Source organism: Schistocerca piceifrons, chromosome X (assembly GCF_021461385.2).
Source record: "Schistocerca piceifrons isolate TAMUIC-IGC-003096 chromosome X, iqSchPice1.1, whole genome shotgun sequence".
NCBI classification, from domain to species: domain Eukaryota; kingdom Metazoa; phylum Arthropoda; class Insecta; order Orthoptera; family Acrididae; genus Schistocerca; species Schistocerca piceifrons.
Window position 1 is genome coordinate 223,202,979 of NC_060149.1, and position 27,211 is coordinate 223,230,189.

At 39.1% G+C, this 27,211-nt stretch overlaps 1 protein-coding gene across 1 annotated transcript in view; it reads right to left on the reverse strand.

Moving 5' to 3' along the window:
- Nucleotides 1-278: 278 nt before the first annotated feature.
- Nucleotides 279-27,211, reverse strand: part of LOC124722256 (glutaryl-CoA dehydrogenase, mitochondrial-like) — a 43,910-nt gene continuing 16,977 nt past the window's right edge. The window contains exons 3-6 of the mRNA XM_047247445.1: nt 24,525-24,754; nt 15,642-15,802; nt 15,434-15,556; nt 279-341 (exon numbers count right to left, since the gene is read on the reverse strand). Coding sequence (XP_047103401.1) covers nt 15,492-15,556; nt 15,642-15,802; nt 24,525-24,754 — 456 coding nt within the window. The 3' untranslated portion in view covers nt 279-341; nt 15,434-15,491. The remainder of the gene's footprint in view (nt 342-15,433; nt 15,557-15,641; nt 15,803-24,524; nt 24,755-27,211) is intronic.

Below are 27,211 nucleotides of genomic sequence, written 5' to 3' on the forward strand. Positions count from 1 at the left end.
AAATAAAAATTATTTATTAACAAATGCATCATGAAAGCATTTTTAGTTCATACAATACCACAGCAACTTTGGTGTACAGAAAATATCATAATCTGCAGTCTTCAGTATTAGATTCATAGTTACAGACTAGATGTTAATTACTTAAAGCTACAGGACACTCATTATTCCAAAACTTGTGCACAAATGTCTGTGTTGCATCTTCTGATACTATGCTCCATGTGTATTGCATACCTGTACACTGATTTTTAGACAGTATGGATTCTCACTGTAGTTTTTTCCATGTTGGAGGACGATCACAAACTTTCACCATTCATGACACAAATTGGCACTTTTGGTACAACCTAAAATAAAAGAGTATTTATCAAGAGTGTTTCCAAACTGCTTACATTTATATGCAGTACACTGACACTAATAAATTTTGTTCAAAATATTAGATATTTCATTGAGTTTGATCCTCCTAGTTGTGTCTCTAACAGAAATATGACTTTCAAATAATAAACTTTCTTCCAGACAATGTAACTGCCATATAAGAAACAATATTATATTATTAATACTGTGGAGAGGCCAGAAAAATGTGGTTCCAGAAGAGGGGCAGCAGCCTCTTTAGTAGTTGCAGGGAAACAGTCTGCATGATTGACTGATCTGTTACAATAATGTCAGACAATATGGCCTTGCTGTGCTGGTACTGTGAATAGCTGAAAGCAAGGGGGAAACTATAGCCATTACTTCTCCCAAGGACATGCAACTCTACCATATAGTTAAATGATGATGGGATCCTCTTGGGTAAAATATTCCGGAGGCAAAACAATTTCCCATTTGGATCTCTAGGTGGGGACTACTCAGGAGAATGTCATCATTAGGAAAAACAAAACTGGCATTCTACGGATTGGAGCATGCAGTGTTAGATCCCTCAACTGGGTAGGTAGATTATAAAATTTTAAAAAAAGGAAATGCTTAGGTTGAAGTTAGATGGGATGGGGATTAGTGAAGTTTGGTAGCAGGATAAAGAGAACTTCTGGTCAGGTGAGTACACTGTCATCAATAAAAAATCAAATAGGGATAATGCAGGTGTAGGTCTAATAATGAATAAGAAAATATGAGGGTTGCCCAGAAAGTAGTGCACCACATTTTTTTCTTCAACAATCCTTTATTGAAGATAACAAGAATTACACACATGAAAGAATGGTGTTTCATCTACATACCCTATTTTTCCACGTAATCTCCATCCCATCCTATGGCCTTCCTCAAGCGCGAAACAAGGGCGTGTATGCCCTGTCAGTACCAATCCGGGTCCTGGTGGTGGAGCCAATGCTTCACTGTGTGAATCACCTCCTCATCAGCAAAATGTCTTCACGAATGGCATTCTTTAATGGCCCAAACAAGTGGAAGTCCAAGGGGGCTAGGCTAGGTGTGTCAGGTGTGACAGACACTGCTGCAAATAATGGAGCTCCACCAAATCACCTTCTGACGACCTCACCCTCCATGCCCAGCAACTAACTGTACTTCTGTTGACAGCATATGCTCCATAGACTGTGCACAAGCATTTGTGAATATTCACCACAGTTTCTTTCTCTGCAGTGAGAAATTCAATGATGGCATGTTGCTGTAACATGCATCTCCTACAGATGCCATTTTGAAACTGTCCTGCGGCTACACTATCTGTCAGAAGTGACAGAATCTTGACGCGCTCTCTCTCTCAGGAGACTTCAAATAATACATATGGAATATTCTGCATTTGTAGCATTGTTTTTGGCTGAGAAAAAAAAATTGGTGCTTTATTTTCTGGGCGACCCTCATAGCAATGTGGGTAAGCTACTATGCGCAGCACAGTGAACACATTATTATACACAGGATAGGCATAAAGCCAACACCCACAACAATAGTACAAGTTCATATGCGAACTGGCTCTGCCGATAATGAGGAGGGTGAAACAATGTATGATCAGACAGAATAAATTATTCAGACACTTATGGGAGAGAAAAATTTAATTGTGATGGGTGACTGGAATTCAGCAGTAGGTAGAGGAAGAGAAGGGAAAATAGTAGGAAAATATGGACTGGGGGAAAGGAACAAAAAAGTAATCTGCGTGGTAAAATTTTGCTCAGAGCATATTTTAATCATCATCAATACTTGGCTCAAGAATCAACAATCATGGAAGACACCTGAGATAATGGGAAGTTTCAGATGATTACATAACAGCAAGACAGAGATTTTTGGAACCAGATTTTAAACTGTAAGACATTTGCAGAGCAGCTGTGGACTCTGACCATAACTTATCGGTCATGAACTGTGGATAAAACAGAAGAATAGATTGCAAGAACAATGGAAATGAACACGGTAGAAGACAAATTGATAGCTTGAGAGATGAAATAGTGAAGGCAGCAGAGGATCTAATAGGTAAAAAGACCAGGCCTGCAGAAATCCTTGGACATCACAGGAGATACTAAATTTAACTCATGAAAGAAGAAAATATAAAAATTCAACAAATGAAGTGCCAAAAGAGAATACAAATGTCTAAAACATGCAATTCACAAAAGTACAAAATGGCTAAGCAGAATGATAGAGGAAAAACGTAAGTCTATAGAAGCATGTATAACTAGGGGGAAGATAGGTACCACCCACAGAAAAATTAAAGAGGCCTTTGAAGAAAAGAAAACTAGCTGTATGGCTATCAAGAGATCAGATAGCAATCCAGTACCAAGCAAAGAACAGAAAGGTAGAAGGAGTATATAGAGGGTCTGTCCATGAGAGATGTACTTGAGGGCAATGTTATAGATATCAAAGAAGACGTGGACGAAGATGAGATGGAAGATATGACACTGTCAGAAGAATTTGACAGAGCACCAAAAGACCTAAGGAGTTGACAACGTTCTGTCATAACTACTAATAGCATTGGGAGAACCAGCCATTACAAAGCCCTTCCATCTGGTCTGCAAGATGTACGAGACAGGCAAAATACCCTCAGACTTCAAATAATAAATCTAATTCCACAGAAAGCAGGTGCAGACAGGTGTGAATATTACTGAACTATCAGTTTAATAAGTCATGGTTGCAAAATACTAACATGAATTATTTACATAAGAATGAAAAAAAACTGGTAGAAGCTGACCTCGGAGAAGATAGGTTTGGGTTTTGGAAAACATTGGAACATGTGAGGCAATATTGACCCAACAACCTATCTTAGGTCTTGTAAATAGGTTGAGGAAACGGAAACCCATGTTTACAGCTTGTGTAAATTCAGAGAAGGCTTTTGACAATGTTGACTGGAACACACTCTTTGACATTCTGAAGGTGACAGGAGTAAACTAAAGGGAGTGAAGGATTATATGGAACTTATACAGATATCTCAGTTATAATAGACCAAGGGCATGAAAGGGAAGCAGTGGTTGAGAAAGGAGTGAGACATTGAGAAAGGAGTGAGACAGGGTTGTAGCATATCCACAATGTTACTCAATGAAACTTTTATTTTAGCAATTGCTGGGGCGGGAGCTGCAGTCACTGAATGTGCTGCACTCTAGGTGACTGTTATTCTATGAATACTTACCTCTCTTGTGCACAGAAAATAATGGTGTTTCTTCAAACCACAGTAAATACTCACTTGCAGAAAAAACAACTGTTTAAAATTTACCACTGCATATATCTTCAAAGGAAAAGGAACCAATAATGAAACGTTCTCTGAATGTGCACCACACCTTTTCACTGCTAATACAAAGGTATTTCCACAATTAATCAAGCTATATGTATACACATTTCAATTACTTGAAAAGTGTATCTCATCTGCCTGCATGACATTTGTTTGATTGGTTGATTGATTTGGGGGAGGGAACAAACAGCGACGTCATCAGTCCCATGCATGACATTTATGTCCATCCATATTATTTTCCATTTGTTGTGTGTTGGCCTGATGCAGCTAAGTTTATTGCAGGTCACTCTAAACAGTATGTATTGTCAAAGTTTTTCATCATCGTTATCACTGAGAAACATGGCACCACACCCTCTCAGCTACTGTTCAAAAACAGTATGAACAATAATGGAAATTCATAAACTGTGAGTTACCTTATTACGTTATGGTATGGGAAGATTTCAACTTACTAACTATAGGCTGGAAAACTCTATAATGATTATGGCAAGCAATAACAACAGGGATTTGTGTGATATTGTTATGAATCCTTATCGAAAATTTACCTTGAACAATTAGTAAGGGAAGTGACTTATAAGGGGAAATGTCTTAAATCTAGTTACAAATTGGTCATAACATTTTAATTTAGTTAACATAAAGCAGAGAATCAAAGCTGATATAGCAGTTATAGCATCACCACCATGAGTGTTATTAGATAGGTTAAGAAAGGCAGATAGATATTTCTCATTAATAAATGTGACAAGAAACAGATTTCAGATTATCTGAGCAGACAACATGAAACATTAATCATTCTGCTGTTAGCTGCCCTAAATGGTTGGTATTCCACAATTTTCACTCTTATAAACGACATAAATTGATGTTACAGTATTCATCTGTGGCATGCTAGTGTAGAATATGTGACAAATTCAGCTAAGTAAAAAGACCCAAACATTGCACATGTTAATTTAAATATGTAAACTAACTTTCAGTTTTTCCATGGTGTGAGACCACGTCATGTGTCAGGTAAAACTGATGCAGAATTCTAGAAATATTTTATTGTTTGTATTAAGGCTTGTGTGTATCATAATATATTGTGTATCTTCAAACATCTGTGAGTGCTGCAAAAGATCTGTACTACAATGTCAATTGCAAACTACATTCTGGCAGCAGAACCCATCATTTAGACAACCACTGCCTCCTGATTTCAGTTGGTACACGTGTGATAAATGATACATTTTTCAGAATTTTTGGAAGCTCTGAGTACTGTGTGTAACATATTTGACAATAAATCAATGGTTTTGAGCTATAGTTGTGTACTCTGCAAACTTTAGCAGCAATATATTTTTGGAAAATCATTTCCCCACATGAATCTGTTAATGAAGATGATTTCAACAGAAGTTTGAGACAAAGTAATCTTCAACAATTCACTGATATTTAACAAAAGCCACTTTCTTGGGTGTTGAAACTTCATATCTTAAAAAGGAACTTGGAGGCCTTGTAGGGTAATAAATCACGAAACTAAAAAATCCAAGATTAGTTTAAAGTTACTTGTTTATTGTTCAACAAAAACAATCAGTTTTTGAAAAAATAATTTAAATTTAATTGGATAAATAAAAAAAATCTACTCACCAAGAGGTGGCAGAACACACACATAAAAGAAAATTGTAATTAAGCAAGCTTTTAGAACCAGTGGCTCCTTCTTCGAGCAGAAGGATTGAAGGGGAAGAAAGAGGGGTGAAGGAAAAGGACTGGAGAGGTCTAGGAAAAGGGGTAGATTTTGGGAAAGTCACCCAGAACCGCAGATCAGGGGAGACTTACCGCACAAGATGAGAAGGAAAGACTGATTGTTGGGGACTGCATCAGATGATATTTGAAAACCTGAGACCTTAAAGGTGGAACACAGGGTAATATGCAAGACAGAGATTACTGCTTACACATCATGCATGAGTTAATAAGAGCAAAAAGATAAGTACATTGTATGTAACAGATGTGGGAGGGGGTGGTGAAAAATAGATAGGTAAGACAATGAAAGATGTAGAAAACTAAAGTGGAGTGAAGAGAAGAGTAGTTACTGTGAAGAAATGCTGGGATGGAAGAAGTTAACATATATTAAGGCCAGATGGTTCGCGAGAACCAAGGACATGTTGTAGTGCTAGTTCCCACTTGCAGAGTTCTGAGAAACTGGTGTCTGGGGAAAGAGTACAGATGGCATGTGTGGTTATCATGTTGTAGAGCATGCTCTGCAACAGGATATTGCATGCTCCCAATATACACCCTCTGCCTATGCCCATTCATCCTAATTGATAATCTGGTGGTTGTCATGCAGATATAAAAGGCCAAACGGTGTTTACATACCAGCTGGTACAAGACATGTCATTTCACAGGTGGCTCTCCCTTTGATAGTATATCTTTTGCCAGTTACAGGGCTGCTATAGGTGGTGGTAGGAGGGTGCATATGGCAAGTCTTGCAGTGAGGACGGTCACTGGGCTAGGAGCCATAGGGTAGGGAGATGGGTGCAGACGGAGCACAGGACCCGACAAGAATATTGCAGAGATTGGGAGGGCAACAAAAAGCTGTTCTAGATGTGATGGGTACAATTTCAGACAGAATGAATCTAATTTCATGGTATGTTTTTAGGAAGTCATGGCCCTGTTGAAGTAGCTGATTACACATTAAAGACCAGGATAATACTGAGTCACCAGTGGTGTGCTTCAAAGCTGTTTTTACAGTGATCAGCAATACCAGGATTGGATGGGATGGCCCAGGAAATATGCTTTTGAACTTGGCTGGTGGAGTAATTAAGTGCAGTGAAGGCTGAGGTGAAATTCTTGGTGTATTGCTCTAAAGAGTTTGCATCTGAACAAATACATTTGTCTCAAATGTCAAAGCTGTATGGGAGGGAACATTTGACATGTCAAGGCAAACGTATTTGTTCAGATGTAGACTCTTTACAGCAATACACCACCAGTCTCACCTCAGCCTTCACTGCACGTAATTACTTCACCAGCCTAGTTCAAAAGCAGATTTCCCGGGCCATCAAATCCAATCCTGGTACTGCTGATCCCTCCAAAAAAACAGCTTCAGAACACAACACTGGTGACTCAGTTTTGTCCTGGACTGGAATGCATAAATCAGTTACTTCGACAGGTCAATGACTTCCTAAAATCATGCCCTGAAATGAGATGCATTCTGTCTGAAATTTTTCCCACCACATCTAGAACAGCTTTTCGTCACCCCCCCTCCCCTCCCCCCCCTCCCCTCCCCACCCCTCCCCTCCCCTCCCCTCCCCTACCCTCCCTCCCCCCCCCCCCCAATCTCCACAATATTCTTGTCAGACACTATGCTCCTTCTGCACCCATCTCCCTACCCAATGGCTCTTACCCCTGTGACCATCCCTGCTGCAAGACTTGCCCTATGCACCCTCCTACCACCAACTATAGCAGCCTTGTAACTGGCAAACATATACTATCAAAGGGAGAGCCACCTGTGAAACAACACGTCATGTACCAGCTGTCATGTAAACACTGTTCGACCTTTTACATCAGCTTGAAGACCACCAAATTATCAATTAGGATGAATGGACAAAGGCAGAGGGTGTATACATGAAACATGCAGGCTCTACAACGTGACTATCGCGATCTCGGTGTCTGTTTCACCAAACATGCCATCTGGATTCTTCCTCAGACACTAATTTCTCAGAACTCCGCAGGTGGGAACTAGCACTACAACATGTCCTTGGTTCTCACCACCCACCTGGCCTTAATTTATGTTAACTTCTTCCACCTCAGCATCTCTTCACAGTAACTACGCTCTGTGTGCTCTCTGGTTTTCAAATCTCATCCAATGCAGTCCTCAATAATCAGTCTATCCTTCTCGTCCCGTGTGGTGAGTCTCCCCCAACCTGCGGTTCTGGGTGACTTTCCCAAAGTCTACCCCTTTACCTAGACCTCTCCAGTCCTTTTCACTCACCCCTCTTCCTTCCCCTTCAACCCTTCTGCCTGAAGAAGGAGCCACTGACTCTGAAAGCTTGCCTAATTACAACATTCTTTTATGTGTGTGTTCTGCCACTGCTTGGTGAGTAGATGTTTTATCTAGCCAATTAAATTACTGTTTGTTGTTCAGATAAACATCGCACCACCCACATGCAACCCCACTGTGAATGCTGCTCTCAGGCACTGGGTGGACTACTTGGTGTTTGCAAGTAATTGGAAATTGTCCAGACTGCTATCAAGCATTTGAAAGCCGGTGTGAATGGATGGTTGGGTAGACTTCTGTCAAAGGAGCGTGAACTACTATCCTCTCCCACGGGTACTGTTCCTTCTCCAGGAAATACAAGATGTCGACAACTAGACTTTGAGTGGTGAGTCAATGGTTGGTCCAGAGGAAGGCTAGGACTGGGAAGAACTTCAAAGTTCTACACTTATCACTTTTACCAACAGGTTTAAGGTGCTGTCTCCCACTGGAATGATAACTGTTGGGGCAGTAGGACTAAAAAAAAAACATTGTTCATTGTTCATTGGTAGCATAGTAGGATAATGCAGTCAATCTACACAGGAAACTGCTTAAAAACACTTCCACATTCCATTTCAAGTGTATGGGGCCCATAAGAATTAGTACTGACATGTATATTGAATGTAAACAAGTAAAAGTAGTATGAATGGTCACAGGTTTGTTTGACTCACAGGAATGCTGAAAACCTTAAACTGGCACACACTTGAATATAGATGCCATCTGTTACTGGTAGTGGTGCATACACATCTTGCTGCCAGCCACAAGCACTAGTCATTTTTTTAATAGAATAATTCTTAGTCTCGCAGCCCAACCGAGATGATGCAGCTGTGCCAAATGAGGACACCACATGGCCTTGTCAACAGAGGTTATTAGTCGAGGCCACTGCAGGACAGCAGTTTTGCACACTACATCTCTCCACAGACTTATGGAGGCATGACACCACTGGCCACTCATGTACATCCCCGGCAGCACAGCCAACTCCTGCCCAGGGGGCAGGAGGTTTCTTCCCATGCACACCAGCCACTGCCAGACGGGGGGTCTAGTGTGGTGGGCACCCCTGCTGTGATGTCAGCAGATGGTACTTGGGGCCACAGAAGCCATAGCAGCATAAAATTTGCACAATGATGGTGCAGGGTCCATGCAACCAGCTTATGTAACAAGGTCACTGGCACGATGTAGTGCCGCACCGGCAACAAGGGTTGTGCGGGCAGACAGCCAAGCAGAATTCGGCAGCCAGCTGGACACTGACCCTATGCATCAAGCAGTTCAGATGTGTCAATAAAAGAACTTGTTACATTTGCAGCTGCCGTCCTCTGCCATCTGGGCTCGACCTCAGCTCCACCACCCATTTGCAGCATCCTGGCTTCTAGTCACCGCACCCTGCACCACGAGCACTGTACCTTAATCAGTCCCACAATCAGCAATTATTTTGTCAACACATCAGTGAAAAGATCTGTGCTCAGCTGTGAAAATAAACGTGTATGAACTTCCTTGTGTAGTCAGTCAGTGATAGGTGTAAATATCGATAAGTGAGACATGATTGTTGAACCTGTTAGAGCGCTATCGATGAGTTATCCTGCCACTGTTAAAAGTCCATTATATTCGCTAACTAACTTGGCCAACTAGTGTTATTATCTGGAGAGAAAGTGGACTGATTAGATGAGTATTACTAATGAAATTATTTTTATAAACTGCTGATACTACGAAAAAGTGTGAGAACTGGTCATCAGTTGCGTGCAACTTAATCTGAATAAATAAGGAAGAGTATCAAAATTAAATCAATGGTGTTACATTCGTCCCTGAACTGTGAGAACACCAACTAATACAATTTCAGGATCTGAGACTAAATTATTCATGCACCACTGAGGACTTGCAGCGACACTGCCAGATTGGTACCTTAGTAAGGTGGACTTTATTATTATTATTATTATTATTATTATTATTATTATTATTATTACTATTACTACTACTACTACTACTACTACTACTACTACTACTATTTTTATACGCAAACTATCAATGAACTGAAGTGACATGTAAAGGAAACGGGTCAATGCTGACACATCAAGAGTCCCAGAATCACTCCTCATCAATACGTACTTGTCAGAAGTACAAACAATGGCTTTATTGTGTTCAGGTGTGTCTTTATTGTTTCTAGATTGTTTTTGTTGTGAAAAACTGTAGACAATCATTTCATTTCACACTGACTTTATAATCTGCAGAATATACCAGCCACAAACAAGAAATGCATGATAATATTCTTCAAATTACATAGACGTACACGACTGCTGCATTTGTCTCCCTGTCTGGAGTGCGGAGATTCCTGTGCCTACATGGGGCAGCCTGTGTGCACAAATCAGAAGCCCGTGTGACTCTGCGAAGTTGCATTCACCCCCTCACCTCTCCGTTCAATGGCTACATGCACCTATAGTGCGCGTCATTTATGTTGGCGGCCATGTTTAGGTTCGTTCTGCGCATCTGACATCACAAAACACAATCAGCCAATGAACAGAGAACGACGTTGCCAGATCTCGACTGCAGTGCAGAGCATGGATGAGTGGTTTCAGTTTTAGAAACGTTCAGTCATAAATAAAGTAAAAGAACAAAATCAATGTCTTGATAGCAGACTTTCATTTATAGAAAGTTTGGGAAAAACATTCTTTATACCAATTGCTTCATATTCTATTAATTAATTAAACCTAACAAGTAATAAGACTCCTAATTCAGGCGATAGCAAGGAAAGGTGTTTGTATCAATCTCACTAACCGCTTTTTCGCAATAAAGAACGGCGGTAAGTGTTTATTTCCTATTTTACTTCGACGAAGCGTCAGTAATTCATAGTCATACCAACAGTGTTTGTCAGTATTTTGCATGACGTGTTAGACTCCTCATGTAGTTACATTGTAAGATGAGCTGCGTTAGCGTAATGGTTAAGGTGTTGGGCTACTAAGCAGAAGGTTGTAACGGTTAAGATGTTGGGCTACTAAGCAAAAGGTTGTAACGGTTAAGGTGTTGGGCTACTAAGCAAAAGGTTATGAGTTCAAACCTTGTGCGGTGCTTAATATTTTCTTTATTTAAAAACAATATCGCAGTGTCTTACTTCACGAATTTTATTCGTTTGAATGCAATTTTTTGAAATTTCTAGTGCTTTGTCTCTTCATTAACCCTTTCGCTGCTGCAGACATGTGCTCCTCGAATTCCATGCTGTGCATGATTTTGTCATCACTGGACTGCTAGCCTGTGTAGACACATGGTGTTCCCACTGCTTTGACACACTTATCATTCGATTTCACAAAAAGTATTTGGCCCAAAAATTAGATTTTTACACATCTTCTTGACTGATATCTTCCCCTCATAAATGACTTAATTTTGTTTCGATGTTCAACACAGTTATTGTGCAGCAAAATGTAGTAAACCATTGCACGAAATTTTGAAGAGTTTGCAGAGGTAAAAGTCCATAGAGTATACTTTCTGTATGGTCGATTTTAGTTGCCACAATGTTGAGATTGAAATGTGGACAAGATACCTAAATTTCATATAAAATTTACTGTATAACAATATCTCATTTAATTTAAGTACCACATAGGTGTCATATGTAATATTGAGAAATATTCCATCTTTCGCGACTGTAACAAAAGTTTTATTTACACTGGGCAAGTTTGGCTTTATTTTAAAGCACTTCAATCAACAAAAGGTATGACACATACACAATGGTACTCATGTTCTCTTTCTTGTTTTTGTTCCACAGTTGCAGTTTTACCAATGGTACTGAAATATATTCCTCTTCTGCAACTGTAATAAGCGACTTATTTAGACCAGACGCATTTCTCTCTTTTGAAGCATCTTCAGAGGACAGTATTTTGTCTCCTCCATTGCCAAGTCACCTTTCATAGTTTTGTGCTGCGGTAACACAATATTCAATGTTTGTGTCGGCTGATCAGTGTTTTAGCAAATAAATTCTGTTTGTGTGTGCCACACACAAAAATTATATTTGACATAGCTCAGAACACTTCACTGATAGATGGAGTCCTAATGTTTTTGTAAGTCCACAGTTTTGTATAATGTATTTTGTCTACTTCCTTTTGATCGCTTGAAGTACTTTTAAATAAAGCCAAACATGCCCAGTGTAAATAAAACTTTTGTTAGTCACGAAAGATGGAATATTTCTCATTATTACATACGACACCTATGTGGTACTTAAATTAAATGAGATATTGTTATACAGTAAATTTTACATGAAATTTAGGTATCTTGTCCACATTTCATTCTCAACGTTGTGGCAACTAAAATCAACCATACGGAAAGTATACTCTATGGACTTTTACCTCTGCAAACTCTTCAAAAATTTCGTGCAATGGTTTACTATATTTAATGCTGCATAATAACTGCGTTGAACATCAAAACAAAATTAATTCATTTATGGGGGGAAGGTATCAGTCAAGAAGATGTGTAAAAATCTAATTTTTGGGCCAAATAGTTTTTGTGAAATCGAATGATAAGTGTGTCAAAGCAGTCAGAACACCATGTGTCTGCACAGGCGAGCAGTGCAGTGACAAACGCGCACAGCGCGGAATGCAGGGAGCACGTCTTTGTATCAGCGAAAGGGTTAATGCGGCCGTGGTAGCTTTACTTCATGAACTGCGCGCTCGCCCCTAAATGTAAGCTTAGGAACTATTCTATCCTATGGCACTGCTTCTCTTGGTGCGTGCATCGTGTGCAACTGGCAATGCAGCAATCTCCCGCATCTGGGCGGGCATGCGCGAGCCGCCAAGATAAAAGAATTGAACTATCGTGCACACATAAAGTTACACAGATGTAAACACACCTTTACAAGCAGGTTAGTTTACATGCATCTAGCAGTAGTTTTGTCAGAGAAAGTTGTTGTTGCATCAAAAGAAAACTTCACCTGATAAAACAATAAATTATGAGACAGAATTTCTTCCCAGTGCCTATTTTCTGGGGGCAAAACTGTTAGTACGGCCAAAACATATAAAATTATACAAAAATACTCTAGCTTTCAAAACTATCTGCTGCTACTGCTGCTGGTGTGTGTGTGTGTTTTGTATGTTCCACATCTTCTCCTAAACCAGTGGACCAATTTCAACCAAACATGATATACATATCCATTACTGTCAAGCAACAATTGCTGAGGGGTAAGAACCACCTACCCACCACAGTTCAGGACATATGACTTCATTAACACTGAGATGCATGAAAAACTGCTACATTGTGCATGACATTTACATTTTTTACTCCTTTGCTACTAACTCTATTCACAACACATTTTGCAGACACTATCCACAAAAGCTGCTGAATGTAACTATAAAATTATATCATTGTATGATGTACAGATCAGGAGAAACTTTTGCATCATGCATGACATTTAAATAAACTTGTTCTTAAGTACTAAAACACTCCTAGTCAAGTCAACTTAAGGTAATCCCTTACACCTGCTTGTGCTTTTGGCATGTTTGAACTGTGAAGCACAAACGGCATTAGACGAAAACTATAGCTGCCTACAGAGATATGGAGAGGCATTGCCATAGTGATGTTCACAAAACTGCACATCTCACACCAAGTATACTGCTCAAATACATACAAGGTTTCATTTCTAATAGAAAATTGGCAAAATTAATATCCACGCAATGCTGGGTTTGTCAGCTAGTAAGTCTATAAAAATCAGCAGCAGGGTGCAGTGCTGTTTATGAAAGAAGACAGTATATTGAACATTTCAGAAACAGAAGTCAGTGTTTCCAGTAAATGTTCAGTATTTATGAGAAATAACATGTTCTTACGTAGTACTTGAAAGTCAGTAATAAAAGTTAGTGCGATCTTATAATCTTTTAAATGAACAGATGCATCACCCATGGGGCAAGTGAACAGCAGATCTATTTCCTAATTCTTGTCAGTAAACTTTTACTTGTGTTTTCTCTTTGTATCAAACTGATGTTAGACATATGATTTATCTATGGATAAACAATAAACTAAATAATTGTGGCTTCATACTTCTACAAACATTATTCATTGTATAGGAATCATAGCCAGAGTTAGGAAATTGTATGTCCTGTTTTCCTCATTATACACTCCTGGAAATTGAAATAAGAACACCGTGAATTCATTGTCCCAGGAAGGGGAAACTTTATTGACACATTCCTGGGGTCAGATACATCACATGATCACACTGACAGAACCACAGGCACATAGACACAGGCAACAGAGCATGCACAATGTCGGCACTAGTACAGTGTATATCCACCTTTCGCAGCAATGCAGGCTGCTATTCTCCCATGGAGACGATCATAGAGATGCTGGATGTAGTCCTGTGGAACGGCTTGCCATGCCATTTCCACCTGGCGCCTCAGTTGGACCAGCGTTCGTGCTGGACGTGCAGACCGCGTGAGACGACGCTTCATCCAGTCCCAAACATGCTCAATGGGGGACAGATCCGGAGATCTTGCTGGCCAGGGTAGTTGACTTACACCTTCTAGAGCACGTTGGGTGGCACAGGATATATGCGGACGTGCATTGTCCTGTTGGAACAGCAAGTTCCCTTGCCGGTCTAGGGATGGTAGAACGATGGGTTCGTTGACGGTTTGGGTGTACCGTGCACTATTCAGTGTCCCCTCGACGATCACCAGTGGTGTACGGCCAGTGTAGGAGATCGCTCCCCACACCATGATGCCGGGTGTTGGCCCTGTGTGCCTCGGTCGTATGCAGTCCTGATTGTGGCGCTCACCTGCACGGCGCCAGACACGCATACGACCATCATTGGCACCAAGGCAGAAGCGACTCTCATCGCTGAAGACGACACGTCTCCATTCGTCCCTCCATTCACGCCTGTCACGACACCACTGGAGGCGGGCTGCACGATGTTGGGGCGTGAGCGGAAGACGGCCTAACGGTGTGCGGGACCGTAGCCCAGCTTCATGGAGACGGTTCCGAATGGTCCTCGGCGATACCCCAGGAGCAACAGTGTCCCTAATTTCCTGGGAAGTGGCGGTGCGGTCCCCTACGGCACTGCGTAGGTTCCTACAGTCTTGGCGTGCATCCATGCGTCGCTGCGGTCCGGTCCCAGGTCGACGGGCACGTGCACCTTCCGCCGACCACTGGCGACAACATCGATGTACTGTGGAGACCTCACGCCCCACGTGTTGAGCAATTCGGCGGTACGTCCACCCGGCCTCCCGCATGCCCACTATACGCCCTCACTCAAAGTCCGTCAACTGCACATACGGTTCACGTCCACGCTGTCGCGGCATGCTACCAGTGTTAAAGACTGCGATGGAGCTCCGTATGCCACGGCAAACTGGCTGACACTGACGGCGGCGGTGCACAAATGCTGCGCAGCTAGCGCCATTCGACGGCCAACACCGCGGTTCCTGGTGTGTCCGCTGTGCCGTGCGTGTGATCATTGCTTGTACAGCCCTCTCGCAGTGTCCGGAGCAAGTATGGTGGGTCTGACACACCGGTGTCCATGTGTTCTTTTTTCAATTTCCAGGAGTGTATTTTCCACACACAGTCAAACATCAGTTCAGTGTCAGTTATTATTAATAAATTTTATGGACAGAAAACTAGAACTTACAGTGTTGACATAAAATTTACACTTCATATTGCAGGTAAGTGTGGCTTGGTGGTAAAGTGCAATCTTTGGATTGGTGACTGATTTACTTTTTCTATTCCAGGTAAACTTTGAGTAAAACACACTGGATATTCTCATTCAGAATACAGCAATAAATAAATAAATATGTACAGTATTATTTACATATTTTAGAATCACAGTGAATAAGTATTGTCACACATACCTCAGAAAATACAGCAATGCATAAATATTCAGTAGCAACACAATATTTAGTCCAGTTTTTAGCTAAATGCTTGTATTCCAGTTATAGCTCTCCCAAGAATGAGAGCATGGATATCGTGAGTACCTATAACAGATTGATCAAGTGCAGTTGTCCATTATTTGCATTCAGGAAACAAAGAGGAAAAAGACAGAAAAGTATATGACCTTACCTTCATATGTATTGACTGATTCCAGATTCAGAACATGTCTAATAATATGATATTCATCAGAAATGCCATTCCCACCCAACATGTCACGGGCAGTGCGTGCAATGTCCAAAGCTTTTCCACAGGAATTACATTTCAGTATTGATATCATTTCTGGAGTACACCTTAAAATAATATGTACAAAATGAAACTTTACTTATATGGAGAAAATGAAGATGGTTTAATATGTAAGTGAGAAAGCGAGGAATTTGTGTAAAATCTTGAGAACAGCTATTTTTATTATATTATTATGAAACACGCAATAACAAATGGCTTTTCATGTAAGACAACTTTTGTTGGTGAAACTGAAGCATATAATTAGGAGATCACTCTTGCATCACAACATCCAGTTTCATACTACACCTTGTCACCTAATAGATAGCTGCCTCATCTTGACATACAAGACAGCTGCACATTATCAGAACATGGAGTCTCCATGTCCCCAATGCATGGTTAATGACACCCCAGACCAATTCAACTGGGATTATGTGCAATCAGGACATCAAATATCCCTCAAACCACTGTAGCGTGATTTTGACCTGTTGGTATGGATTGTGTTTTCCTGGGAACGCCACATCTGGTAGGGAGACCATAAACTATGAAGGAGCATATGTGACTAATAAAAATACTGGCATATTCCACAGCTTTCATAACGCCTTCTATAACAACCGCAGGTCCCAACAAGGTCCATGTCACCTTTTCCGAACCTTCATCTGAGTTGCCACTCTGCTACTAGGAAATTCATATTTCAAACTCTAATATCTAATAGGTTACAATATAATTAGTTTGCTTTTGATAAATATTAGTGATATCAGAATATGAACATCCAATAACCTATGCTGCTTTTGCAGTAATCATTTCTAGCTTCTAAATTATCAAAATGTGACCTCTGTTGAAGTTGATCAGCAGTTTTCTGTAATCTCAGAATACGGAGTACACTGAATGACTTAGTTGCACTCTTGGCACCTGTCATGCCATGAGTACATTAATTTGAGATAGTTGCTGTGTAGGAAAGAGAGTGGTCCTGTTTTCAAAGTGAACACTTCGGCATGCCACATGACTGGCAGTCATCAAATTTTGTACTGGTCATTGGCATAACAGTTGAGAGCAGGATGTTAAAGATATGCAATATTAGCATATTTTATCAAGATCAGATCATGTGTATATGGCATGTGAGACACTCCATTTGAGGCTATGCAATTGATGGGCTTTTCATATGCCACTCTTTCAAGGGTGTTCCTGAGGACTTGCTTATAGGGAAAATAACTACCACCAATGTCATAAGTCATGAGAAATAACACAGTGATGAAAGAGATTGCCACTAGCTCCTTTAGTTAGTGCAGGTTGTAAGATTTAAGTGGTGGGCCACAGCCAGTTCAATGCAGAACAACAACAATGTCATTTTTTCCTCTGTCATTCCTTAGTTGCTTCAAATTTCATGGAGGTACGTTTCAAAACTGTAAGTCAATGAAAGTTAGATTGTTTATGCCATATACGTTTCACTTCTTTTATTCATGAAGCATCTTCATTGGCCTGTAATACATTTTTCTTTTTATACATAAAATAAATGTATTATGTAATAGTTACAATACGTTACTATGTTACATTTCGCCATGTCTTTCTCTTGTTTTTTAGATTACAAACAACTTTTATTACACAGATCTTGTGAGGTTCAATTATCATTTGATGTTACTTCCGATTTTCAGTATTGTTAGTCCATATGTGTGGTCCTGTAGCTGTGTTCGTTTGGTCCCCATGCTCCAGCTCGCCGATTTCTGGCAGTTTTTTCACCCACATTTATTACAACACATTACTTGCACTTTTCATTTTGTGATCAATATGTGCTTGTTTACAGTATGTGGTATTGCCAACTATCACCATGTGGTTTATCTTTTGTCTTTTATGTGTGGTTTCATATTTTTCATCTGTTTTGTGTGTGTGTATTTTGTTATGTGTAAATGTTACATTATTTGTGGGAGCAGTCTTCTTTTTCCTTAAGTGAATAAGTGTGTGTGTGTGTGTGTGTGTGTGTGTGTGTGTGTGTGTGTGTGTGAGTGAGAGAGAGAGAGAGAGAGAGAGAGAGAGAGAGAGAGAGAGAGAGAGAGAGAGAGATGGGGAGGGGGGGGGGGGGGGGGAGAAAGAGTCATCAATTATTTACTCTGGTTAATGTTTCCGATTTATGTTTATTATTGTTTTAGTGGCTAACTTGATCAGAGAGTTATTGATTACATTAATTAGGTCATTAATTACTTTCTTTTTCATTGCATGGGCTCTTTGTATGTGAAAGTTTTCTCATAATGTCAGGAGTTTTTTGTTGTGACTGTTCACTCTTCTCACATAAAATTATTAGAGTGAACGATCACAACAAAACTCCTCATATTAGAAGAAAACTTCCACATGCAAAGAGCCCTTGCAATGAAAAGGAAAGTAATTAATGACCAAATCAACACAAGCAATAACTCTCTGATCATGTTAGCCACTAAAACAATAACAAACAGAAATCTGAAACATGACAAGAGTAAATAATTGATGGATCTCTCTCTCTCTCTCTCTCTCTCTCTCTCTCTCTCTCTCTCTCTCTCTCTCTCTCTACACACACACACACACACACACACACACACACACACACACACACACACAATATTCACAAAACACACACTCTCACAATGAACAACAAATTTACATATAACACAACACACACACACACACACACACACACACACACACACACACACACACACAATAAATGAAAAATGATAAATGTGAGTGAACAAACACCAGAAATCGGCCAGCTGGAGTATGGGGACTGAATGAATACATCTCCAGAACCACATATGGACTAACAACACTGGAAATCATAACACCAAATGATAATTTAACATCACAAAATTTGTGATACAAACGTTGCTTCTAATCTATAAAACAAGAGAAAAACATGACAAAATGTTACATACTTACATTCTGCAACTACTACATAACACATTTATAAAAACTAAAACTTTGTGTTCTGCCTTATGGCAGGTCTTGTCATGGAGGAAGCCTCATCAGAGAGGTCCACCCCACGAGCGTCTAGGGAAGTGATTCCAGTGGTGGTTTCCTTTTGCCTTCCACAGATGATGATGAAATGATAATGAGGACAACAAAACACCCAGTCCCTGGGCGGAGAAAATCTCCAACCCAGCCAGGAATTGAAACCGGGCCCCATGACATGACAGACCGCCATGCCGACTTCTCAGCCATCAGGGCGAACACACATTTATTATATGTAAAAAAAAGAAATATGTATAACATGCCACTGAAGATGCTTCACAGACAAAAGAAGCAAAAGGCATATGGAGATAAACACACTGCCTTTCATTTAGTTGCATAGATGGAACATACCTCCATGAACAACAATGATGATTGGTCAGCACCCACAATCATCCTCTCACTATAATGTGTAGAAGTCACCACTCTCACATGCTTATTGAACATCAAAGAGCATGGCTATTCATATCATCACTGGACACTGACAGTAAAGAAAGTTACCTGAACTGACGAGCTGCAGGACACACTGGTACACTCTTATGGCGGGGTACAATTACACCAAAAACCAGGTGAGCTGTTTTTCCAAAAGAACACCATTCAGGCCAGTAGCAGTGGTATAACCATATGGTGGACATGTACGTGGAATGAAATGTGGTTCCTGATATGACTAACATTGTTCCTCACTGGTGAATGATACAACCACCTTCAGCCCAATCAGGTGCACACTAAATCTCTCACCTCCCTCTCCAGGTGACTTGTACCTTTAGAAAGACATTCCCTTATCTAGTTGCTCCCAAATTGGAACACTGCATGAAATGAGAAAGTTTTCTGGTCCTCCAGGTCACCTGACCTTAATCATATTGAGCACATATAGGACACCATATGTATGTTTCTTGGATCCATTTCTGGCCAATTTCTGTGTGTTGTGGTCAACAGTTGAGTAGTTACGGATCAGGGTGGCTATCTACACACACTGTTTCACACAGCCCGAGCAATGACATGTCACTGCTGTCATAAGGCCAAAACGTTTTGCTAGATGCTATTAGGTTATATTCCTCATTACTCCATAATACCTCTGGTATTATGACATCCCCCCTGGGTTATTAGGTGAGCTCAATCTTGACAGAAGGATGTTCATAATATTAATATTATAGGCAATCGGTGTGTGAGGAATTTTCTTAAGCTTGGTCTTCAGTTTTTCCCAATACCCACCCGTCATCCGTTTAAATTTGTTGAAATACTCCGAGACAGTCACTGTGTGAAATGTACTAACTTATCTCATGTTTAAAACAATTTTATTTTAATAGTAAAAATTGCACAATTTAAATGAGTTTGTTGTATATAAATCAATGTCTTGTAGGAATGAGTCATTTTACATCCCATCACAAATTATTTTGTGAATATTGTTATGGTATCAAAATTTATAAGTGTTTTTTTTTTTTTTTTTTTTTTTTTTTTTTTTTTTTAAATATGCGGATCTGATTTGGTAATTCTTACCCATCACCTTTAACACATTAGAATTACATAAATTCTTCTATAGAATAGAAGGACGTGTCAAGGAGAAACTTTCTCAGTTTGTCCTCAAATTCTGCTTTGCTGGCTGCCAGACATTTTATATGCCTCATTAAGTGATCAACAATTTTTGTTGCAGCATTACACCACCCTTTCTTTTGCTAAAGACAACCTTTATGGGGAGTATTGGATGTCATTTTTCTTTGTGGTATTGTAATTATGTACATCATAATGTACTGTAATGAACTGCAATGGATTATTTACAACAAACTTCATGAGGTAATAAATATACTGTGAAGCAGAAGTGAGGATGCCCAACTCCTTAAACAAATGTCTACAAGGTGATCATGGGTAAGCTACCACACATTATTCTTGTTGATAAATAATTAAACTTTAAGTGTTTCATGATACAACACTGGAAAATTCTTACTCTCATCAGTAAGTATGACAAGCACACTTTTAGGATCCATTTTAGAAGTTCTGGGCATGTTATTCATCTGCAAATGTGTCACATGACACACGAAAGTCATGTTTTTTTATCAGCAATCACATTAAAGGACTTCTTGAAGTTTTCAACCTCAGATGATTTTCACGAGTATTATACAGGGTGATTATAATTACAGTTAAACTTTCAAAACACTGTAGAAATAACACCACTAGTCAGAATGATGTCAAATTGCAATGGAAAATTATTGGAGAAGGGGAAAACCTATGGCAGATGAAAAATATAGTATGAAAATTGATCAACAGATGGTGCTTCATGTGACAGAATAGGTAAATGAAAACACCTGTCATGCGCACGACACATTGAAGTTGGTATAAACACTCCAGGTACACGGCTTTTCCTCCTTTCGCATCTGCGATGTTCGCAATGACTGTCTCAATGCAGAATCACGCTCTGCTTGTGAAGCTGTATTACAAGAGCGATGACTGTGCACACATCATTCTGTGGAAGTACTGGACACTGTAGGGTTTTAAAAAAGGTGTTGGTCCAATGACTGCCGTGGGTCTGGAGAAAATTATTCATAAATTCGAAAAGACGTGTTCTTTTGGTGAGCAACCTGATAGACAGAGGAAACAAATTGATTCGACGTCAGTGGAAGCAGTGGCCACAGCAGTGCAGGAGGAGACAAGTAGTGGTGTGCAAACGTGTAGTGCATGGAGAATTGCCTGAACATTGGACATACCCATGAGCATTGTGCGTAAAATCCTACAAAACACTCTTCTTTGCGACACATTCAAAATTACCCATGTGCACGAGTTGCTTCCTGTTGACCTGCCAGCAAGAGAGACCTTTGCTTGCATGGAAGTGGACAATGATTGGCCAGGGAAGATTTTGTGGAAAGATGAAGCCCACTTCCATCTGACAGGGTATGTCAATACACAGAGTTTTCGAATGTGGGCAAGAGAAAATCCACACGCAAATCAACCGATTCCATTTCATCCTGAAAAGGTCACTGAGTGGTGTGGGTTTACGGCATCATTTATCATAGGGCCATATTTTTTAGAAGAGACAGGTGCTTCTGCTAAGTGCTATGAGTGTCTCTTGCGCAATCTAGTTATTCTAGCTCTCCAAAAGCCTGGATGTGTGGATGGGATCATTTTTATGCAAGATGGCACACCTCTGAACATTGCAAATCCAGTTAAGCAGCTGCTGAAATGCCATTTCAGAATTGCTAGAATTATCAGCCGCCATTTTCTTACAGCCTGGCCATCCTGATCACCTGATCATAACCGTATGACTTCTGGCTGTCCGGCAGCCTGAAAGATGATGTGTTCAGTGTTCCGACTGCAAACTTCGCTGCATTGAAGGCACGCACTGCGCAACACATTCTGAATGTGATTCTGGAAACACTTCCATCAGTTGTGTAACATTCTGTTCCTCAATTTCAACTTGTTGCAGAAAATGGTGGACAGCATACTGAACATTTTTTGGACCAGTCACACAGAAATTAATAATGTGATCTGATTTTGATTGATGCTTTTTGTACGGTTTTTGGTCTCAGGACAATTAAAAACTGATGTAAGTGATGCTTTTTATGTGATTTTTGGCCTCAAGACAATTAAAAACCAATTTTTCCCATCCAATGTGATATGAACTTGCCGTGGTGGATGGGCTTACGTAACTAACAGTATCACACCTGTACACGCATGCAAACTGAGTAGTTAAGTTTGTTTAACGTCAAACGTACACCTTAGGCATTGTTGTATGATTCATTTGTCATTTGTAGTCGACCACTATTAAATTATAATGCTTACAGTGCCATATATTGCTACATATTGTAACTATTTATTTTCCGTCTGCCATATGTTTTCCCCCTTCTCTAATAACATTCCGTTACAATTTGACGTCATTCTGACTAGTGGTGTTACTTCTACAGTGGTTTGAAAGTTTAATTTTAATTATAATCATCCTATATTATATATTGCGTGATTGCCCAATTTTGGCCTTGCAGGCCATTTTCAAGCATTGTAGGTGTTAATGTGTTGTGCAGTTACCCTGTTATTAAACAGTGCATACAGCCGATCTGAAAGCCAGCACATGACGTGCAAGTATGGCTGTGGTACCCCATGTGAACCAAATACGCAGTTACATCAATTAAATATCTAGGTGTAAAGTTGCAAAGCAATATCAAATGTAACAAGCACATGACATCAGTTGCAGGGAAGGCAAGTGGTCAAATTTGTTTTATTGCAAGAAGTCTTTTTAGTATGGCTCATCTCTAAAGGAGGCCACATACAGAATACTTCTTGAATACCACTAGAGTCTTTGAGACTCTACCAGGTAGGATTAGAGTACATCGAAGCAATTCAGAGGCACGTTGTTAGATTTGTTATTGATAGGTTCAATCATTATATGAGTATTATGGAAATCCTCTGAGAACTTGAATAGGAGTCCCTGGAGGAAAGACGACATATTTTTAGTGAAACACTATTGAGAAAGTTTAGAAAACCAGCATTTGCAATTGTCTGCTGAAGAATTTTACAGCACCCAATGTACATCTTGTGTAAGGAATATGAAGTAATCATAAGGTAAATTTGGGTTCATACACAAGCAATTAGACAGTCTTTTCCCCCTCACTCCATTTGCGAGTGGAACAAGGAAGAGAATGACTCGCTGCTGTGCAAGGTAACCTCTGCCAAGCACCATAAAGTGGCTTGTGGAGCATGTATGCAGATGTAGATGTCTACATCAATTTATGGAAGTAAAGGAAAACATAAATAACTTTGAGAGGATCTGAACTCTCCTTCATCAAATTTGTGTCCAGTTCCTGTAATTAGTACTCTTCCTTGGGAACTTTGCAGTGTAATAATGAACCTCAGAATATACTGTAACTAAGTACATGATTTCACAGTACTCTAATCAAATGAGTCATTTAGTTTACAAAGGACTTACTCAGTGAAAAATATAGTAACATGCTAGCCATTTATATGATCGTCCTTTAATTAATATTAAGCTATCTTTAATCTCTATTTTTCAACATACATTGATTTATACTTCACTATATGTGCAATGTCACATACACTTTACAGTCTTGTACATTCACAAATTTTTCAATTGTATACAAGCAAAATGGCACAGTGTAAGACACTCAACTCATTCGGTTCAAATCCCCACCTGGACATCCTGATTTAGGTTTTCCTTGATTTGTTTAAACAGTTTAAGGCAAATGCTGGGAAAGTACCTTGTAAAGGTACTTTTAAAAGTGCACAGCTGATTTCCTCTCCAACCTATTTCTAATGACCTCATCATTGACAGTGTTAAGCTCTAATATTCCATCCTTTTCCTATGGAGATGGAGATGTCAAGCAGACATGATTTCAGTTTGCGTTTGAAGTTAATTATATTGTATATTAGATTTTTCACATACTTGGATAAGGGGTGAATTAATTTTGGGACTGCATAACCCACTGCTTTCTGCATCACACTAAGCCTGAGTGAGTTTTGTTACCAGGAATTTCTGAGTTGAAAGTGAACATCTTCATTCCCAAATGAATTACATAGCATTTCTTGTGTAACTTTGAAAATTATGACATAAAAGTAGTTACAAGTCAATGTGTCTTTATAGAGGCAGTTAATACCACAGGACAGAATTCTAGGATGAAAAATGTTATTTTTCTTTAATATACCTTATATTTTACCCTTATTTAAAAAAATTATTTTCAGTAATGAACAAGTTTGGATTATCTAAGTTTTTTTCAACATATTTCAAATTAAGTTTTGATTTGATTGAATATGTTGTTTTCTCTTTGTGATTAAAATCAGCAATATTACAAATTCTTATTCCTCAAAAATTAGTACACTTACAAATTCTTATCCTTCAGGCGACCCACATGAAGACATGCTTGAAGACCTATTGATATTTCTGTAAGCATATCTGCTAATTTCTTCTGAATGAGCTGGGTGGCTGCTAAAGGCCGTCCAAACTGGTGACGCTCTAGTGTATATCGACGTGCTTCTGCTAAGCAAAACTCTGCTGCACCCAGGGCTCCCCAACCAATACCATAACGAGCATTACTAAGACAGGTAAAAGGTCCCTGGGGAAAAAGGGCACAAAAAAAGAACCTTAAGTTACAACAGATCCAACACTTACAATAAAAATGTGAAATATGGAAGAGTTTATTTTGAATATAAATAGAACACACAGAAAAACTTTATCATCTTCACTTCAAACATCAGGCCTTTTTTAGTTTTGCCTGTTACAGTATGCATCAATTCCTCAGTATTCTTCGAGTTCATTATATCCACATTGTGTAAACTGTATGAACCAAATGAGTATTGATTATATAATCCAATGTGCCTCAACTAAGAATACATTTGCCATGTTTACCAAGATTCATCCACAAGATAACAGATCGTAGGGATGAGAGGTTTTTTTTTTTTTTTTTCTTTTAGGCTTTGAAGAATAAATTGGATCAGCCATCATAAATGAGTGTAATGAATACAACTTTAATCTACGTGACAATCTGATTGTTGATTTGGAAATTATGTAAATATCTGGAGATGTGTATTAAGGTCAGTGAGAACCTAGGGATGAGAGTTACTTTTTTCTTCTAGGCATTGAAGAATAAATCGGATCAGCCATCAGACATGAGTGTAACGGATACAACTTTAATCTGTGCGACAATCTGATTGTTGATTTGGGAATTATGTACATATCTGGAGATGAGAATCTAGATTATTCCATGATTGAACTTAGAACATCCAAAGTGATTGTGTCAACAATTTGCTTACAGTACTTCATGAAATCGGTGCTCAGCTGCAGGATGATTTGCCTCATAATGGGGAAGAAGAAGATAATTTGAAAAAGAGTAGCAACATAATTGTACAAATTTTCTCACTTTAGATGAAAGAGTAGTGTCTCAAACTACTTGTATTTTCTTAAAATTAGTAGAAATGGTCATACATATTGCAAATCTTTAACTGGCAATACAATTATAGAAAATAATTAGTTTTATTTCCTACAGATGAAATTATGCTGTTTTGATATCAGCCTGTAAAAGCAGACATAAGTTTGTATCTTTCAACTTTAAACCTGCCTATCTCCTACCACTTACTTTTCAAAATATTTTGGAAGACTATTTATGATCATATTTATTGACATGTTGCAATTCCTTTCTGATTCCTTCCCAATTTGGTTTCCATATAAGATACTTCACAGAGGATGCTATAATCATTTACAGGAATAAAATACTTTGTTAACAGTATCCTCTGAGAATCTTTTTGAATTTTTGGACCTCTTCCAGGTTAGACTTACAAAATTAATACAGCATGGGAAATCAGATAGTATAGACTCTTTCAGTGTTTTACCCTCAACCTATTCTTATCTTGATTTTTCATTAATGGCTTTCCAATGATGGTAAATAATCAGGCAGCAATGGTTGCCAATAAAATAGCTGTACAGATCAAGTATTACTACTACACAACACAAGCCACAAAAATGTCAAATTTGTTAATACTATTTTATAATAGTGAATGACACTGCAAGTCATTGAAATGAGATAAATGTGCTGGAAATTCAGAACATCCAACATGTAAGGTTCCTATGTAGCCAAACAGACAATTAAATTGGCAGCTTATTGATAACTAACTGAAGCAACAAAGTTTGCTCCAAAACTTATTTTCTGACAGTATGACAGACAAGTGATTCTGTTATATTCTTTGTGTATTTCTATCATCTGCACTAATGAAAAGAATTTACATTTCATAGGCTATAGTTAAACAGAAGAGGGAAGTTCCACGATTGTAATAGGCTTGTCTCTCTCACACACATGGCAAACATGAAAAAGCCAGCACACATTACAAAAAGATTGGTAGAAAAGGACTCGCCAAAGGTGGATGTACCAGAATTAAATGATGCTAAATATACAATTATGTACCAGTTTCTGAGAAGACATAAGAAAGGAAAAGAAATATGCCTGATTGGCTGACTTTGAAGTAAAGATGCTGTAAATACAATAAATAGCTACAAACCCACAAATGAATCCATTTAAAAAATTTACAGTCACAATGTACTATCTTTGCATGACAAGACTATGAAATACACAGCTCTTGTTTTCTTTTTATTTACACATCAAGTTCTGTAGGACCAAATTGAGTACCAAATCTCCAAGGTCATGCAACATGTCAGAACATGAAATTACAACATACAAGTAATAACAGATAAAATAAAATGTATATGAACTCAAAAAAAGACAAGCCATAAGTTTGAGTAAGCACAATCAACAATATAACATAGGAATGAGCTTAATTTTTCAAGGAACTCCTCGACAGAATAGAAGGAGTAACACATGAGGACTCTCTGCAGTTTCAATTTCAAAGTGCATAGATGACTGCTAAGATTTTTGAACTCCTGTGGTAGCTCATTGAAAATGGTTGCAGCAGTATACTGCACACCTTTCTGCACAAGGGTTAAGGAAGTGCAATCCAAATGCAGATTGGATTTCTGTCTAGTATTAACTGAGTGAAAGCTGCTAACTCTTGGGGATAAGCTG